Source organism: Rhyacophila brunnea, unplaced genomic scaffold, assembly GCF_057557595.1.
Source record: "Rhyacophila brunnea isolate RB1 unplaced genomic scaffold, BYU_Rbru_1.0 scaffold_3, whole genome shotgun sequence".
Classification (NCBI taxonomy): domain Eukaryota; kingdom Metazoa; phylum Arthropoda; class Insecta; order Trichoptera; family Rhyacophilidae; genus Rhyacophila; species Rhyacophila brunnea.
In genome coordinates, this window is record NW_028232965.1 from 1181890 (window position 1) to 1201965 (window position 20076).

The 20076-nt window shown below is 32.6% G+C and overlaps 1 protein-coding gene across 4 annotated transcripts in view; it reads left to right on the top strand.

The window, feature by feature from the left end:
* Positions 1 to 20076, top strand: part of LOC147067726 (very long chain fatty acid elongase AAEL008004-like) — a 92740-nt gene that overhangs the window by 59959 nt on the left and 12705 nt on the right. Inside the window, exons 1-5 of one of the 4 annotated variants that reach the window (XM_085952871.1) lie at positions 11072 to 11324; positions 11721 to 11789; positions 14536 to 14618; positions 16000 to 16107; positions 17998 to 18078. In XM_085952871.1, the coding sequence (XP_085808997.1) occupies positions 11300 to 11324; positions 11721 to 11789; positions 14536 to 14618; positions 16000 to 16107; positions 17998 to 18078 (366 nt within the window). In that variant the 5' untranslated portion in view covers positions 11072 to 11299. Of the gene's footprint in view, positions 1 to 11071; positions 11325 to 11720; positions 11790 to 14535; positions 14619 to 15999; positions 16108 to 17997; positions 18079 to 20076 lie in introns of those variants that run through there. The other 3 variants (XM_085952873.1, XM_085952870.1, XM_085952872.1) reach the window with 3 other exon arrangements.

A 20076-nucleotide genomic window follows, 5' to 3' on the forward strand; every position in this document is an offset into this window, starting at 1 on the left:
TGGAAATACACAATTTTAATGGAGTAAATAATATTGTAATATAAATAATAATGTGAATTTAATATGAAATTGCTATTTCTGATAGTAAAGACATAATGAATAGATCAGCGAGATTTAAAATAGTAAAGCAAATAATCATGGCGTACTTATGGCCTTTCCGCTTCATAAATCTAATTAGTCAGCCAAATATGAAACTGCCGTAAAACGTATGCTATCATGGTGGAATTACTTTGTTAAAAGTGCGAAGCATTGTTTTTTTACCAATCTTTCTCATTTTTAATAATCTATGTGAAAAAATAAAATGAATCGGCAACCTACACATCAAACTTCATTCAAACTCAGTTTATTTCTAATGTAGTTATTTTATATTAAAAGTATTTTTTCTGTTATATTTTCCATAAAAATTGATAAAAAAATCAATCCCGAAATCCCGGGATTATGTTTATCAATCCCGGGATTCATAGGTATCGAAAATAGCTCGGGATCCCGGGATTCGGGATCCCGGGATTGGATTCTTTAGTTGTATTATTACCCACATACGTTGTTTTCGTTCAGAATAATCTATTGATTGACTTATAATTTTGGGGAAATTGTCACATTTGCATACCCGCTATTCTGAAAAACTTATACTATTAACATAAGTAGTGCTATTAAATAAATTATTACATACGTATGTACTTTTTATAATATTTATTTTTTGGTTGTTAGCCATGCGTTTCTGTGTAGGCGTGGCATGTTTATAATTATACACAAATTTTAGATCGATATGATTATAAGCTCTTGTTTATCAATTGTTATGTTATTTGTAAGTGTTTGATTTTAGATAAGATTAGCTAGGTATATAATAGTCTACTATTTATAAAATACATGCTGTAATGAGTCAGGTCATGAGGTTGGGAAAAAATGTAATATTCGACTTTCGCGAAAATAATATGTAGGCCTAAAAATACGTACCCATAATAATATTAATGACAATTAATGAAATTAGAATGATGGTATTAGCTACATACGTCATACTATACACGCATATTATTCTATTTTTTCAAAAAGTGGTTTTGATTCGTTCGCATTTTTAAATTATTTAAATGAAGTTGCTTCTTTTAGAAATATGCTTAACACGTGCAATGTCTTTGCAACACAAATATAAGAAGTTCTCTCTCTCTCTCCCTCTCTCTGTATTGAATAATATTATTTTTTATTTTAATTTTTAATTTGCAAAGAACCAACCTTCATTTAATTTCACACAGCTGCATAAACAAAAGATTGCTTCAACCTGCAAGAATATTACATACAATTTACTCGATTGTATCTCTTATATCGTATCGTATCTTTACTCGTCAGTTGCCATGTCAAAATGGTAGGTGTGACATAATAATACATAGATAGATGAAGGGAAGTATTATTAACATAATTTTGGTGCTATAATATTATATAAACACCTGTCTTTAAACTGCCAACGGGTTTTTCGTCTATTTCCCGACAATCCGGAGATTTTAAATTCGCTACGCAAACGATAAATACGCTAGTATTATAGGTACATAATATTATAATACTTATACTATTTAGTACGCGACGCAAAATGAATTCAAAAGGCCTCATCTACGACGTTGGCGTATATACTATTAGGTTTAACATTATTTTATATTTAAACTGTTTTTTTACTTTGATTTAACTTATTTTGAGATAATAATCGTATCCTATTTAATGAGCAAATATTTATGAATAGCAATAGCGAATTTATGGTCAGGTGCCAAAAAAATAAAAAAAATATTTGCAATGATAGAAAGCCAAAGTTCTTTTCGAGGGAAAAAAAATAAGAAAGATGACTCGTTTTTTATGTGCTTATTTTCCCATATCCATAATCCATCCAAAACCACTGTCGATTTGTTTTCAATAAGTGTTTTCTCCTAGCTGTTTTTTCCCTGCAAAGTGCAAACTGAAGTCGTCTGATTTAATAGAATACGATCGGCTTTCCTCAGAAATGAAACTGTATTTTCATAGTGGTTCTTCTTCCCATTTCTTTGAATGTTCTACTTGCCAGTGTTTAAGGTTTTACATGGTTGTATAATTCTTTTGCATGCTAACAGAATCGCTCCGCGTGGAATAGATTTGCGACTGCTCGTTTATAAACGTTTATCTATATTTTTATTTTGTCCCAGTATAAAAATAGTATTGATAACTTTTTTATTTAGTATTTTTTTAATGTCCATGTGAAAAAAGTATTTACAATTTGATTGATACTGAGGCTAAGAACAGGACACACAATTGGTAAAAGATTTTTGATGCATGGGAAGAAGCGATTCGCAGCTCCGCGATGAATGTGATGTTTTGGAGGACATTGTACATATAGTAGTACAATGCCCTAAATATGAACGACACAGAGTACAGCTGCGAATTGCGGATATTCTTAAAAATGTCGACGAATTGAAAGATGCCCTGGCGGTGGGTAAGACGGAAGAGCTTGGCAAAATTGTAAAGTTTTTTAACAAAATTGGAGTGAGGACCTGATCGGCGGATCCTCTTCTAGATGAGAAGCGGCGATTGACAGCGAGTCGCAGTCAAAGTCTCGGTTAAATCATAAAAAAAATCATTGATTCGACAAACTTGTTGGCAGCTGCATAACAGAGGGTACCTACTTCGGTTAACCAGCACATTGCCCAACGCACGTGTCGATGATTTATTTCCTAAAAAATCCGGAGATACTCGTATTATGAGAAATAAAATGCCAGTCTATTTGAAATCGTGTCCGGAAATTTTTACGTATGAAGTTCGCCGTATCACCGTGAAATGTTGTATCGGTAGGTATATAATAATACGGTAGTATATTAAAGACCGCCTAACCCTAACCTCTTTGGGTCGTAGAGTACTTAGATAAAATTCATGTCTATATAAAACACGTTTCTTGTCGGTTTATAGGAAGCCAGAGGCAAACAAATTTTAAAAATAGCCGATATACTGGATTATTTGTTAGGTTAGGTTTTCGTTCTTGAATTCATAAATTTTGCCAAAATCGGACATGAAAATTGGCACGGTTCCCGCATGGCTTCGTGTAACTGACTTGTACCTATAACACTTACAAAATATGTAATAAAAACTACCGTAATGCAAGGGAAAGACAGTATAAAATAGATTTGTAATTAAATTAGAAATACAGAACAACGAGTATTTTTTTCATCTCGGTGCTCTAGATATGACCGTATAGTATACGGGCATCTCTTTCCGATAAGAAAGTTCACGGCGAACTGTGCTACAGTGAATTGTAATACGTACAATTTACATAAATTATAACCGTTTGAAATATCGCCAGTTTTTCTTAACGTTCGTTTTCTTTACGTAGTTCGTATTGCTTATTTTGCAATATGAAAATGGGCCGTTAATTGTATTGTTCATTAATACCTATTATGTAAAATATTTCCGAAATGTCTCAATATTGATATAAACATTTACACATTTGGTACCTGCAATTATTTATTATTAGTCAGTGTATTGCGTAGTAGGTATATTAAATGACATTCAATTTTAGACTTGTTTCGCAAAATGCAACATAATGTTGTGTCATTGTGCGATATGAAGTTTTCCTAAATTTCTATAATTTTTAATCAAACCAGCGCTGGTAAGTACTCATATGTTACTGATCACACAACTTATATTGCCTATGACATAGGTCAGTGGATTGGTTGCGAATCAATCATTGACATAATAATATACTAAGGAAAGTATCAAAAACAAAACGCAGCCCACATGATGACGTCAGTGAATGGGTTATTACCAGTTATTACCATTAATATATATATGTTTAATTATTTATCATATGCAAAAGACCTGTATAAATATATCGTGACCCCTAGATGGAATAAATTATTAAATTGTAACCATTATCGATTTAAAAAATATTTTTTGTGGAATACCATTTCAGCAACTAAACACAATACTAATAAAAAAAACCTAATACATTGACACCGTTAAAATTAATTAATTCTACATAATCGTTTATTATAACAAGTTCCGAAACAATTTTTGACATGTAGCTTTAACGAGGTGGAGAAAGAGACCCATTTATTATGACCTCGCCAAACTCAAGAAATAAAAAAAAACAATTTACTTATACTGTTACATAATTAATGGTAACAACTTGAATCTAATATTGCCTGTGTGGAAACCAGGGAAGTGGGTTGCCTTCTGGCCCTGTGTGAAGCGGTAACAGGGTTTAATTCGCGAGTGTAGAGAAATATGGAATATTTAAATACGTGTTAAAAATATTATGTTATTTTCAATAGTTACGTCTGTATCATAATATTATGTATTAAAGTTTGTGACGTAAACAAAACGCGCGTTCAATATTGATAATATTTGAGGACACTTTGTGTTGAATGTGTTTTATAGACCGACCGTCATAAAGTAAAAAAAACTTTATTTGGCTTCAAAGCGTTTCTAATTTATTAATCTGTTCTCTGGTGGAAACATTTGAGATCCAGTAATGAATTGAACAATTATTTGTTGACATGAGAGAATTATTTCTGGTTTTCATTCACATCTTTATTACGTTAGGACGTTCCGCTCTTGTGTGAACGCGGCATAAACTATGTTTACCTATTGAATAATTATTAATAATCTCAGCCGGGGGGGGGTCCAACAAGAATGTTCAACGCATAATGGAGGTCCTCGATAGGAAAACCCCACTAAAAGATAAATAATGGTATTTTTAGTACACAATAATATCTACCTAATTATGCGTCACGTTATCTTGCGAATGATTGAGTCCAATAATACTACTGTCCGACAAGAAGATCTATGCGACAACCGGAAGTCGCTATAGTCGAAGTGCGGTTAAAAACAGGAGGGGCTTGTTAGTTCACAGTTTTTACACGTAGACAAGAAGTTCTTGTTCGACAATACATATTATAATTGAACATCATGCATTACAATATAAATTAGCTGTGTATAGTGGTGTCACTCAAATGGCTCATACGAACCGGTTGCTTTGCCTTAATACGTTTACAGCTTTTTTTTTAAACATATAGATTTATAATTATAGTATTCAAGCTCATCTCCTGCAAGTGGAATATCATGGGCATTCAGACAATATGTCCTATCTGCAAAATTGTTAACTGTTAAGGAGAATGAAAAAACTAATTTAAAAAAATATATAAGGAGCCATTAGTTTTTTTTAATCCATATTATTTAGTCAGTGTTTTATTATGGTTTAAAAAAAACCTACACAACACGGCAGCTATCAAAAAAAATGATGCTAGGTCATGTTGCCGCCAATTTTATTTAATATTGTGATATTATGACAAATTGTTTTTCCTTTATAACATTGTAAATATTTTTTTTAATACATGGGATAAATTTCGAAAGATCCGCAAGATCATTTGGCAATGGGTATAAAACATGAATTTCATTAAAAATGTCAGATAGGCCATATTGTCAGAATGACCACGATTTATTAAATAATACCCGAAGCGATTTGATTGCACACAGTTATTACCTTCCCAATTATTGGTATTACCAATGGCAGTTTAGTTCTGCACCTTGGGAGAACAAACAACAGAATATGCTCCTGATTTCTCCTGACCAGGGTCTGTCACACGAGTTAATAGTACCAAAAAATAGCAGAGTTTTCATTTACACCACGTACCTATAAATCGAATAAAATAAGTATTAAGCTTAATATACTTAGATTTATTGTTAACTTTAGACTTCAGTACGTAATCACAGTAAAATAACATTAACAAAAAACTTTATAAAATACGTGGTTTATATTAAACGGTTGATTAAATTTATTAGGTACCTACGTTATTAAGCATATTTTATATTTAAATACAATTAAATAGTATTATATATTGTTCTTTATAAATATCTACATTTAATTCTTATACTGGTAAGTATAATTATATTAAAAATACCTACCAAGTCTACCGATTATATATATTATAAAAAAATAATAGCAGTACCTACATGCGATTAATATTATTATCTATCCAACTACAATATATTGAAAAACTCTGCGAAATATGTACCCACTGTGTTTTTTCTGTACTGTTTCTTTGTACATTTAAAATTTAAATAATCACAATTTCTTATGCTACGAGTATTATACAAATTGTGGATGAGCAAATTCAACTGGTTTCATCAAACCAAAACGTCGTTGTTTTAATTAAAAGGCAAGTGAACTGAATTTCAAATCAATGTGATTAAGTTGTGTTCAAAAATTCGTACCCACGGTGGCCTAGTTGCTACAGTGGCTGTCTCTGAAGTCGTGGTACGTGGGCTGATTCACACTGTATCCCACGACTGGACAAAAAATGCAGGTTGTTTTTTTCGATATGTATCTATTTAATCCAGTGCAAGAACCCAATGGGTTTGGTGAATGGTTAAAAAGCATTCTTCGTAAAAAATCTGTTATATAATATTATAATACGTACATATTGTAGGTATAATATAATACTCTGTAGAGGTACATTTGTTCCACTCGTGAGCTAATGTGTTATTTTACTTTTTAGTTTTTACTTACAAAACTTCAACCAAGTGCAACTACGACACGCTTGTTAGTAAATTAGAATGCCTATACATATTGATATTTTTAACCGGTCTGATGACAAAACTAATATTCGGTTAGTTTTGGAAAGTGTTATGGATCCCGAATCAAACCTGGTAGTTTTATTTAATTTTGACTACCAAAAATTAATGACTGGAAAAAATATTGTTTTGCGTAGCATGTGAAAAGTCGTTGGATCAAATCCCAAATGAATCGGTGATTCATATTTTTTGTCCAAGTGCCAAGTGTCCAAGATCCCAAGAAGATCATATTATGGACATCCACAGAGTGGAGGTTGTATCAACAGACTTACAAATGTTTTTTTTTTTTACGAGATATGGATGTCAGCCACTTGTTGAATATATTATTAGGTTCATACTCTGGGTCCTAACAATTGAAAAACAATATGTGATTTCTGCCAGACTGGGTTTCAAACCTGGGACCCTAGACATTATAAGCCGACGTCATTTAAGGAAGACAGTTTTGTGAAGCGTTAGCTATTTTTTTTAAAACGTAACATATTATACCAAATCGAACTGTGTAACACGGTTTAATTTTCAGGGAATATTAATTAGAGAAGAATGCTATTTCATAAATAAATATTTCCTCAGAAACTATAGGTAAGTAATGGTATTCACTATGCACATAGCACATAATATGCTATATTATAGTCGATAATAAAAATACGTTTGGTAATCATTTCAATTATCGCCTATGAAGATAATTTTTATTATCTATGATTTTCAAGCAAAATTGATGTAATATGTACCGGGAAACGCCAGAAGAGCATTTTTGCAAGCCAGACAGACGCCTATTTAAAATGCTAGAGCTTGCAAAAAAATACACGCTATATCGGCACCACGAATAGGCTGTTTCCTTGAAGCGTTGTTCCCAGCGCTCGAAATAGAAACGTTTATGAATCGGAGCGCTCGATAATTTTCCGAATAAGTATATTAAAATTTGCGAGTTATTTTACTATATGTACACCAAATACCTATTTAACTTAGACGGACAAATGCAATAACAGCCTATAGATATCTGATACATACTACCACGAAAGATTTGGTCAGGTAACATTTTTCTGTTATAGTGTGATAGTAAACAAAACTATCTTTTACAAGATATTCTGTCAATAATGGTATTATTATTTTTCCTTCATTTATCTGCCGCATATAAGCAGTGCATGATGTGTCTACCCTGGTGGGATGTCACTGCTTTGTACTTATATATTATTTACGAATCGTTTAATTAGAAATATCATATAATATCCACAGACACTGAAGATATCGAAAGGCGTATCCTGGAATACTGGAGTAAAATCCTATGGAATAGTACAAAACTCCCATTAATCAGAATTTATGTTATATTAAGATGGCCTCAAACCTTTGTAATAAACCAACACAAAATCTTTCTATTAATTGTAGAAATAGGTGTGTATGGCATGTCAAGTTTCTGATCAAAGTTTATTTAAAATTTACATTATTGTAAAGATTTCAATAATAATTATTTCCCGAACCGGATCACCATTTTAATTTGTACACGAAACGGAGCGGCACTCTCGAGGATTTCTCGAACGGGAGCTTCGCTCCACTGCATTCCGGTTCATTTCGAGCACTGTCTGTTTCGCTTTATCATTATTATGAAAACTTACTAAGCAACTCATATTCATATTATTGGTTATTCTACAAAGATAAAAAAAAATGAATATCTTATACTTACTTAATTTTAATTATTTTATTTTAGAGTGTACCGACGTCTGATTTTAGCTTGCCCAGTCCAGGTTTAGACCAAGAACATGATATTATGTAGGTACGTGAACATTTTTTCTAGCAGCGGTGGAATACAAACACGAATATAAATTTGTATAAGTACATACAACATTTTAATGTTCGTTTTTATACAATGTTCATTTGTTTACGCACATATTATGTACCTAATATCTTTCTCTGAATTATATTATCTTCTGATTTAGAGTAGTAATGCTGCTCATTCCTTCCTTCCCCTTTTTTAATTGGCGCTGCAACTGTGCCTCATCATATCGAAAAAATAAGATGTAATTTTGCCAGATCCGGTATAATATGTATTCGCAGTGACGTCCCGTGGGGGTAGGCAGATTGAGCGTCGCTTGGGGGCGGCAGTTACTCGAAGGGCGGCAAATCGAAGAAAATAATTTGGAATAAGTATATAGAAATAGCTACCTAAACTTAGTAATAACGAAAATATCTTTCCATTAAAAAAATTCGCTCACTGGTTTTGTCGGGTTCGCGATATCTAGTTTACTTCCGTTGCCCTTAGACGTCCTTGGTGACCAGAAACGACACGTGCAGATTTGCGAATAATTACTCTGATATTTTGTTAGTAATGTATCCTTAGTCCTTACAACACATTTCTTAGATATTGGACAAGAATCATAAAAAATGAGGCGGCATTTTATATAAGGACGTCACTGTGTATTCGAACCCGGACCCATGCTTGCATAAGCCGACACAGCCACTGGTCACTCTGGTCAGCCATCGCGGGCGCGTTTGAAATTATCTAGGTTGTAAGTTGTAAGACTGTCAAACAATCAATACACCTACCTAATTGTTGTCAATACCTAGCTGTTTATTTTATTTTTTTTATTTTTAATAAAATTTGTAATAACCTTTTAGTTTATCAGTATTATATTTTAAATATCGTATAGTGAATGTGGACTATAATTTACTTTGCGATTCACGATGCAATTTACTAATAAATTGTGAATATTTCCTATTTATACGTCATATGACCGTATCGTTGTTTTGATAACATGTGTGAACTTTTAGTTTTGTTGATAGGTATCGTATGTATGTATTCCAATGAATGCAACACCATTTTTTTTTTAATTATATTCTTTTACCTGTCGAGAACGCTCGAATCGTTTTAGTCAAACTACCGAAGATACAATTATTCAGAGTATGAGAATAAAAAGAGTGCAAGTGACATAATTAAGGTAAACAATAGTTAGGAGCCACGTGGGACCAGAATTTAGAGTACACAAGACACAGCTATTTATACGTGAAAATAAGGCAAAGTGTCACAATATCGTTGCCTTTCATAGTTTCAAAATGTCTGAAATTTCGTTAGGTATTTAATTTCGACTATCTTAAACGTTAATAATGTTAAATTGGCATACACACCATTTTACCCAAAATTAAAGCATTTCCACGATATCTACACTGGTTTTAGGTACGTGGAGGTTCGTTGCGTTGACCTGTTTGGAGGCACCCTTGAAAAAAAATCCAGTTTGATAAACTGCCATTACAATATATTCTATACAATGCAACAACGGTTATGTTGTCAGGATTTTTTATGCTTCAATTATTTTACCACGTTTTTATTAGTTCGTATTCTTGTTTGTCCAATACAATTTTTTTCTTGTGTGTCCAAGATTTGTATTGGACGATTGAAGATTTTTAACTAACTTCCCGACTAGCTAGACATTTGAAACTTTTAGAATATATCAGAACACGACGACAACGCATTCTTTTAATATTTTTAGCCATCTTTAAGCAGAATTGAATGCATTTTCAGTTAATTCTGTTTTGTATGGAAACTTATTTCGGAAAAAAATCGTAAAAAGTAAAACACTATTATTGGTTGCTAAGGGGGTCCTAGCAACTAAATTATTAATATATACGTGCGTTACTATGGAAATCAATATGAAAAGTCAAAATGACATTTCAGTATTCTATATGTATTCAGTAATTATATCAAGTACCTAGGTACAATAAAAAGATTTTATTAATACATAGAATTGTCAAGTTTATATGATTCAACAGAAAAATTAAAAACGTGGTATGTAAAAAGTTGGTTCTTTTTAGCTTGTAGGCAACTAAGATGACAATAATTTCTATTGAAGCGAATGCATCGTTTGCTTCGTTGAAAACCGCCACTGCTTGTACCAATATTAATTACCTAGGTAGGTAATTTTCTATTCGTTCCTTCATTCGCCGCCATTTATAATGTGCCGCCCCAATGCAACGTATGATCTGTCTACCTCCACGGGATGTTAGGTACTGCCTTTGAGACCGCTAAAATCACTCATAAAAGTAATAAACATAAAAAAATAAGAAACATATATTTTGGTACATATAAGAATAACGTATTATTTTTTGAAAACTAGACCTCGTTTTTATAGAATGTTGAAGACAAGAGTAGTTTGTACGACAATTTCCCAATTATAATAGCTTCCATACATTTATGTAGTCTCGAAGAGGATTTAACTACTCAACTTGTTACCCATGCACTTGAATCCTTTTAATTCTCAGCTCCTCAATTATTAATAATGTTGATAAATTAAAAATTTCGAAAATATATACCTGTTTTAATGGTTATGTTATAATAATAATAAATAATAATGTACTTTGAATGGAAGACTGGATAATTATTTACTACGGCTACGGCCGGAGACTGGACGTGAGTTGCGCGGGAAGCACGTGGTGCCCAATTTTGCCCCTCGTCCACCCCTCCTCTCGTCCTCGTCCCCCACCCTCGGCTGTCAGTCGATTTTTCAGTTATCGAAAGTGGCGGCGGCGAGTGGTTGTCGCGAGCGCGGTCGGTTACATTACCGCCATTGCAATTTCGCTACCGTCCGATTGAGATGATAACATCGACGGACGATTTATGTAATAACCTTAATGAGGTTTGCTGACGCTCGCGCGCCGCATTCCCACCGAAATACCAAAAAAACGGCAGGGCAATTTGATTTATAATCGCGTTTTTCGGCAAATCGGTGGTGATATGGGCGTTACTAGTTCTTTTAATCGTAAGTTCCGCGGAGGTTTTCATTTGTTTACGGCGATAGTGTCGATCCGCGAGCGGTGGGCGGTTTCGATTATTCACTTATTTCTGACAGAATGCCGATTGACAAAATCAAATCCTAACTGTCGACGACTGTACCAACGTAAATGTGACCATATTCGATAAAATCTACGATTTTATTTGTGAAATTACGTGATTGTAAAAACTGACAGCCGCCTACGACCGGTGACAGATAAGCCGCGTCGAGAAATCATGTCGTTTAATATTACAGCAGATTCGTAGTTTTACTAACTGTTGTCAAATAAATAATAATGTCAACGCTGTGATAAGATTATATTTGTTAATATTTATTTTTCAAATGTCTGTGATTTTCTAATTTTTATCCATACGGTTGTTGCAGAATCCTCTACCATGGCGTTGCTGCTGAGATACATCGACGACATGCACAGTATTATGAATAAGCACGGCGGTGAGTATGACTATTGACTATTGACTATGACATAATCATATCGCTACAATTTTATTTTACCGATACTCGGGTCGTACCTGTTACATACACTTGTTTCGATGACAGGTAAACGTATTTGCATGAAAACTCGTATCAACAAAATAATATCTTCCTTCGTCGATTGAGCGTTGCCGTTTCTTATTGCACATTGAGTAGCGTTAAAGGTTGAATTTAATTCACAGATTTATTGATTACGGCCTTGAATATCCGATAAAGAAATTTATTCCCACAGTTACCGATGTAATTTAATTAATTACCTATATTGAACAATCAGAACAATAGAGAATATGTATTTGCTATAATGAAAAGCGCTCATTAAAAAGTCTATAATGTAGATAGGCAAACACAAATAATTCCAGAATAATTAATAGGTTACTCATTAATTACATACCTATCTATGTATGTATAATGGGTACTTACTGCGTTATGTTATATCTTTCAAGTAACTACTAATGTAAATAATTGATTTCTGTCATGATTTAGTTAGAATATTTTTTTTCATTTATGGGAAAAAACACTTTCTTAGGTACTTATTACCATCTAATTGGCAGTTCAATCAAATCAATAGAACATGTATAGACTATTGTTAATAAGGAAGAAATATTGACTACGTAGTATATTAATTTTTTCATCTTTTTGATGGCAAGGCATAAATAAGTATATTGTTGATCATTCATATAAAAAAAAATCTGGATATTACCATCATAAATAAATTGTCAGGTGTTCAAATTTAGAACTAAGCTCATCACAGTATAAAAAGTATTGAATGGTATGTCGAATGTTAGGATGTGGCGCCCTCACTCAGCGGACAACTTATAGTGGTGATCAGCCCGGGAAATCTTTATAGTAGGTACGCCGATACAGCTAGATGTCGAAAGCCTCCAGTCTTCTTATGGTCCATTCCTTAAACGTCCAGACTCAGTAGTACGGATATGATGTAGCGCTCGATCGTCCTTCACCAAGTGCCCATTATGTCTTAATTGTAGAAATTTTCCATATCAACACATTTGTTCTTCATCCAATTTTCTCTTCTCTGCATTATTAAATGTGCCAAGATAAACCGTGAAACTTTAATTTGTTATGGATCGATCATCATCGGGAGCACGACAACACAGGATGAGTCCCGGCTTCCTCCGACAATTCTCTCCACCTGTCCCTATCTATAGTGGCCGCTTTCCAGTAGGGTATCCACAGTATACTGCAGTCACTCCATCTGGCCAGTGAATTCTTGGTCTGCCTCTTTTACTGCGCCCTATTGCATTGCTCAATAGTACTTCCTTTGCCGGTTGTTTACGTTGTCTCCCAATCATAATTGACTGAACTCCACTTCAATCTTCGTACAGACCGTAGAGCTCAAAATTGTATATTCTTCTCTAGTTGTTGCCTTTCCTAAATAAGGTGGATATTCTTTTTGTCATGAATGTTTTATTTGTTGTTTTATTAATTACCATAATATACATGGACCATTTTAAAGATGAAAATTAGTTGACTACCGAAACCAAAACATTCACTGCTTATGACAGGTAGTCATATACACCAAATCACCATTATTTAGAATATTTCAGTAAACGATCACAAAAATCATGTAGATATGTTATACTTACTTACATAATACTGCAATTTCAAAATAACTGCTAAAGAATGTATTATTGTAGGTATTTCTTAAATCGATAAAATTATGTTACTTTTAACAAAACTCATTAACTCTAATCCTAAGATCGCTGTATTCATGGATTTTCAATCCCAAGCTTTCAGGATCAGGAAGTTGAGCGGGATTCTGCAATTACAAACCCCAATTATTCTCTCTTAATCATTAATAAAATTAGTACTTAGACATCGTAATATGATGAAATTCCATAATAATTGTACAAAAAAATATATTAAATGTAAATGTAAGATAAATGTACATTTTTATTATGTTTGAACTTCAGTAAACTTCTATAAAATGATATTTAAAATTTAATTGCTTACAACAAAAAATCTATTTACCAAGTCGACACAATCTGAATTGAAAATAACTAACATATTAAGTATATTGTTTAAATTAATTTTATTCACATTATACTTTAAAAAAAAGAGTTGATAAGATTAGCCTGTCAGTCCTAGTCCGGTTTTCTTTACATTACATGTTCAAAGCCATAATGCGTACAAGAAGTTAACCCATTGCTACCGAAGAAAGGTAGGTCCAGTTCCTACTTATTGAATTGACCAGTGTAATAACAATTTAGTGTCAACTGATAAACTACTGAGGTATACTCTCCGCTGACGTAGCAATTTGTCTGGCCCGTTACTATTATATTGTAATTAAATAACAAAAATAAGATGACGCTTCATATACCACTACAGATTTGCAATAAAATGATTATCTTTATTATTATTATTGGTTATTATGTTAATTGAATAAACATTTTTAAATTTTGAATGCCTATTATTATGAATGTTATGATTAATAATATCTGTCAAAATTTGCGTTTTACAATATTTCATGAATGAACAACTGATGCTTTCAATAGGTTTGCTGAAACGTCAATTATGTACTATTGTATATGAACAAAGCAATCGGTACTATTCAAATAATAAATTGAATATAAAATAATATCGCCATCGTACTATGCACTCGATGGCCTGAAGTTTTCTGAATAAGTGTAAACATTAACACAATATTTCTATCAAATTGCATTTTGAACTGTTGATTTTTGATTTTCAGATCCACGCACAAATGATTGGTTTATGATGAGCTCACCTCTACCCACTCTAGCAATATGTCTTAGCTACGTATATTTAGTCAAGGTAAATTATTTATTTAATTAAACTTCCACAAAAATATTAGTAAGTACACTTTTTGATATCGACATTTATATTTTTGATTGCTATTACGATAAAATGTAATTGTAATTTTATTCTAAGTTTTTAAGTATTAGTCTATCACTCAAAAAACCTTTTCAATTGTTTTGAATTGTGGTACTGATGTTTAAATGACCTCGAGCAATGCTTAACCTCAGATGGCCGTAATCGACCGCTTAAATATCAGTGCTGCGACACTTAATGGTAGACTTGAGAAACAGAAGTGACATCTGTCAAAATAATCGAGTATATCGTACACAGAAAAATAGTATTTAAAATTTTGAATTGAATAAAAAAATATTAAGTACATTCCTTTGCGAAGGCAAAGCAAATTACATCAACTACTGATAATGAACATAATAGCGCCCGTACACATGCATGGATTTACTGTCAGCAATAGTGCGTATATCGCGGCCATAATAAGAAAATCTACCTGTAAACATATATTATCCTGCAGTTGGCAAGATTGCATGCATGAATCAAAAAAGTTCGGAAGCTTCTGAATTACTAACTGCCAGCAGTAAATCCATTCTTGTGTAAAGTGAGTATGATACAGCCTGTACGCGTGCATGTAAATTAAACTATCGCGATAATAACTGTTTACACACAAAAGCGCTGACTGTCTCGCCAATTTCATTCATATATTGTAAGCGAGACGCGTTGTTCTCATTGTATGGCGCTATTCGACAGGTTGTAAAAATTAGTATGCTCTGCGCGGTATAGTTAGTATTTTTTCCGGCAGGTTTGCCACGATCCTTCTACTGCGCGTTCGCATACGTTATTCAAGTTGCAACTATCGCGTGAAAATTCAGAAGCCGTTGAATTTTTTTGATCCATGCATGCAGTCTTGCGATAATGCGGGTTTACGTACTGCCGCCGGTGAATCCATGCACGTTTAAACAGGGAATAACGCATGTAAATATGATGGCTAATGTGAGTGCGTTTCACATATTATTGTTGTCATTGATATTATTATTCTCGGAATGCAAGGGTCTCCGTATCAGAGGTGTGTGCATTTATTCAATTAAACCACCAGTAACGTGACTGTTAAATTATTTAACTGTGGTTAACTTTGAGCAATAAATATATAGAATTAATATTTATTTTCGGTCATTAAACCGATTGAGTAATGAAGAGTTTTATCTCATATGTATATTGCACATTGTAAAACTAAATGCTTTCGCTTCTTAATAATCAGTATGTACTAATCACTTATTGGAATAGTGTTGAGTGAAAACTTTGTTTTATTTCAACCACTCGACTCGATTCAATTACATCTTCTATATGTGTTAACCTAATTCATTAACTATTTGAAATTCCTTTTCAGGTGCTCGGTCCCCGGATAATGGAGGGCAGAAAACCGATGCAGCTCAAAAACACGCTTGTATTCTATAATTTATTTCAAGTTTTATTTAGTACTTGGATGTTCTACGAGGTAAGACTATTCAATTATTTTTGACTGAGACGTTTATTGCTACAATCTCATGCGGAAGATATTGTTTATTTTCATTTGAGTTTCCATCGCCCCTTGATTTTAATAAATGGTTAATCAGCATGAAGTTACTGTTCAATAGTTCAATTCAAATAGAACTCAAATCTACTATATTATATAAATTATATTATTTATTTAAGTCATAGATAATGGAGTTCACCTTACTTTTTCAATAATCTTTGTAAGTTTGTCAATAAAGCGGTCTTTCTATATTTTTGAGTTTACCATGATATTGCCTGTCAATAATAATAATTATGAAGTAAAAGCTGAAATCCTTCACAATTCAAATGTCAATAAGTGAAATCTTCTTTGTTTTCAATAAAAATCATTGCCTGTTTATTTTTGTTCATAGAACATTCAATTGAATCATACGTGAAATTATTGTTGATATACAAAAAAATACTATTTTTTATCTTACATCTTACTATCTTAATTCGTCACTGTTCTGGCAGAAGACACTAATTCTAAAAAATTACATATTGAGTTAGTTATACCAAAATGTTCCTTTACTTAAGAGTCTGGAAACCTTTTAAATAAATAAACAGTCATTATTTTAAAGTCATCCTTTTTACGATTACTTAATGAACTCACATGATAGACCATTTCAAACATTTTAACAACTTCAAAATCAAATTACTCAAAACTAGTATTCTCCAGTTAGTGTGTTCTGCCAGAACAGAGACGTTATGTACTTGATAAGATTTTTTTTTACTTTTCTTCAATAACTTGAGTATGCAGATTTCACAAAAAATCACAACTTTTTAATATATAATTTTATTATACTTAACTGTAAGTTGTTATAACCTAATAATTAGTAAATGATAATGATGAATATTTTTTCTTGCGAACAACACTCTTGATATACTTATCTTTGATTGGAAATAATTGTCGTATTCGTATCTGAGCATCTCATCTAATTGGCTGCCTGATTGTATTAATTTGCAATCGATTAATTCGCATTGGATTTTTTTCTACTAGAGATATGCAGAAGCTGCACGGTTCAACTCGTAGCGTGTCGGCGATGCGATTTTAATCAATGTCACCTCTTTACATTAATTTTTATGTACCCGCCGTGAATTATATTATAGCGTCAGCTATAAGATCTGAATGCTATCAATTATTTAGGCGCATCGTTTGAGACTTTTGCAATTTATTTATTGTATTCTCTGATAATTGGGTTACCGCCGTGTGCACAGCCGTCTTCTTCCTCGATTCTTGACATTTTGGTGTAATTGAGTCATTATTGAGTGCATCCGCGAGAGATGATAATGCAGGTAACAAAGTGTACGGATAGGTAAATGAATGTGAACGCCGTCCGATAGAATGCCATCTAAAAATACGGAGATATCACATCGCTATATTAATTTTATTGAATAATTCTAGTCGGCGAGGAGCGATCGATGATTGATTTAATTTCATCAATCATATTGAAATTTTAACAGTGTCAATGTGTTTTTGTAAACAAAAAAAATGTATATAAATAATAATATATACATAGATGCATAATGAAACAAACAAAAATTCAATATTGATGATTTATGATGCACCTGTATTTTAATCATTTTAAAAATATTAAACTATTAAATTGTCACTTTTTCAGTAGGTAACCAAATTATCAGAGAATATTTATTTAAGCATCCTCTTTTATTGCATTTTGCCTCGTATGGTTGATTTACATATTATTTGACTATGAGATGAGATGAGATGAGAAACATATTATAGTGCATTTTGTCAATTTGATAATAATTATGTGCACGTGTCTCAGTTAATCAGCGTTAGGATATTTTAGAGTGTTGTTCGTTAATGTGTAGCCTCCCTCTTTTATTTATCCAGTGTTTAATGGGTGGATGGTGGAACGAATACAGTTTCACTTGCCAGCCAGTGGATCACTCGGTGACCGGCACAGCGATGCGTGTAAGTGTTACGGCCCAGTCGTGCAAACTTCCACACAAATAAACAGCCTCCGACTGTCCTGAGCGTACAGACCTCTTCGTCTTTCCGCTCGGGTCAGACCGCAGGCTTTATTTGGATGGGGTTTTCTCTGCGGTCTCTAAAATAATTTAATCATTGTAAATACATAGAATTCTCCGTGTATTGTAGTTATTTTCCTATTTCAGAAGTGGTATATCAACGGTAGTGCGTATGTATTATTGCATATTTTTAAAACTGTAAATATAATATCCCTTTTCAGGTGGAGTCATATTGTAAATATCCATATGTTCCCATAATCATTTTATACATCCATTAACATTTTAAAATCGATATAACCGGTGATTGTCCCTAAATAATATTAACAAGCATTCGCTGTTGCCAATGTATGTTATTACGCATACATCTCATTTTTTAAATTCAATTCGCATTAAAACTCATCAATAATGATATTTTTACTCACAATGTGTAAGAAGGCTTGTCTGTGTCTGAATATTGTTAATGACCAATTTGCACAGAGTACCTGTACTGCAAAAATGTTGACAGGGCACATCACTGGGTATAAAGATTTATCCATCTGAGGTATGATATATAATATAATTATGACTAAATAACCTATCTCATGAGAACCTTACTGTCAAAAATTAGAAAATATGTTTGGAGGAAAAAAAAAAATTGTTAAAATTTGATGTCAGTATTTGTTATTTTTCATCCCAAAATGTTATTTTCTATCATGCTGTATCGTGAAGTGCGTCTGAGTATGATATGTCGATACGACAAATGTTTAAGATTACGTACCTCAGTACAATAATTGTTTATTTCTATGTCAATGAAAATTTAAAACACTTCTGTTGAATATGAAATTTCATGATAAAATTTTGTGTAATAACATAAAAATTGCTAGCGATATTGGTTTCATATCATGATTTCTTTGAGTTTAATAAAATAAAATTTCATTTGTAATATAGTCGAGGAAACTTCCAGTACACATGAGATGAAATAGTGATAATAATGAAAGCGATATAGTTTCTCTAATTGATTCTGAGATTAGGGTTTCCAAACCGGGTGTAACCGCACGTTTCTGAAATAACCAAAAACCAAGTTATTTCACTCGGTAAACCGACAGAAATCTCTGTAGATGTACAGCCAAACACAAAAATGGTAGAAATAATATGTAATAAGACATATCACCAATAAAATTATCTAAATGACTTTACTACCCTATTATTAATTATAACTATGCTGAGCGACTGGCCTTGCTACATACTGAGTAGTGAACAATAAAACTGTCATAGGTGAACAATGAAGCAATTGTGAGCAACACGGAACCACTTTATGGACCAAAATCATTGTAAACTATCATTAATTGTAAAAAAAAATTACCAAGTCTGTCGTAAGATTCTAAAACTATTTCATTGTGAGTACAGAGGGTCCTCATTATCCCAGTATTCGTTATCCGAGTCCCCGCAGTTACAAATTTGCAGATAAATGCAAAAAAAACTGTAAAAACACATATAAAACACAAGCGCACAGTCGTCAATTGTCACTTTCAATCCCACATTCCTACGCTGTTTCTGTCTTGCTCACGTGTCTTTCTTTTCTAAACGTGTCCCAATTAAATCCATTTACTAGGTATTAAGTAAATTTGGTCCCCGTTTTAAGCGGACTCGCTTTAAGAGATATTTTTTCAGTATCAATTCGAGGGCTTAGTGTCAAACAACACTATCTACAAAAGTGCAACTTTACAGGAGAGCCAAATATCGTTATTTTAGATTCTTGTAACTCAACAAGGGAAATGTTTATTTAAACCTAATGTTAATATTTTATAATTTATTGTGTATTGTACATTTATCTTGCTTATGATGATGTTAAAATTTATAGGGATAGTTTTTAAAAAATATGAAAAGAAGGGTAACTTATGTAGTTAGCGTTAAACTTTACTGACGATTTAATAAGAAATTAGAAAAGATTGACATAACGTTG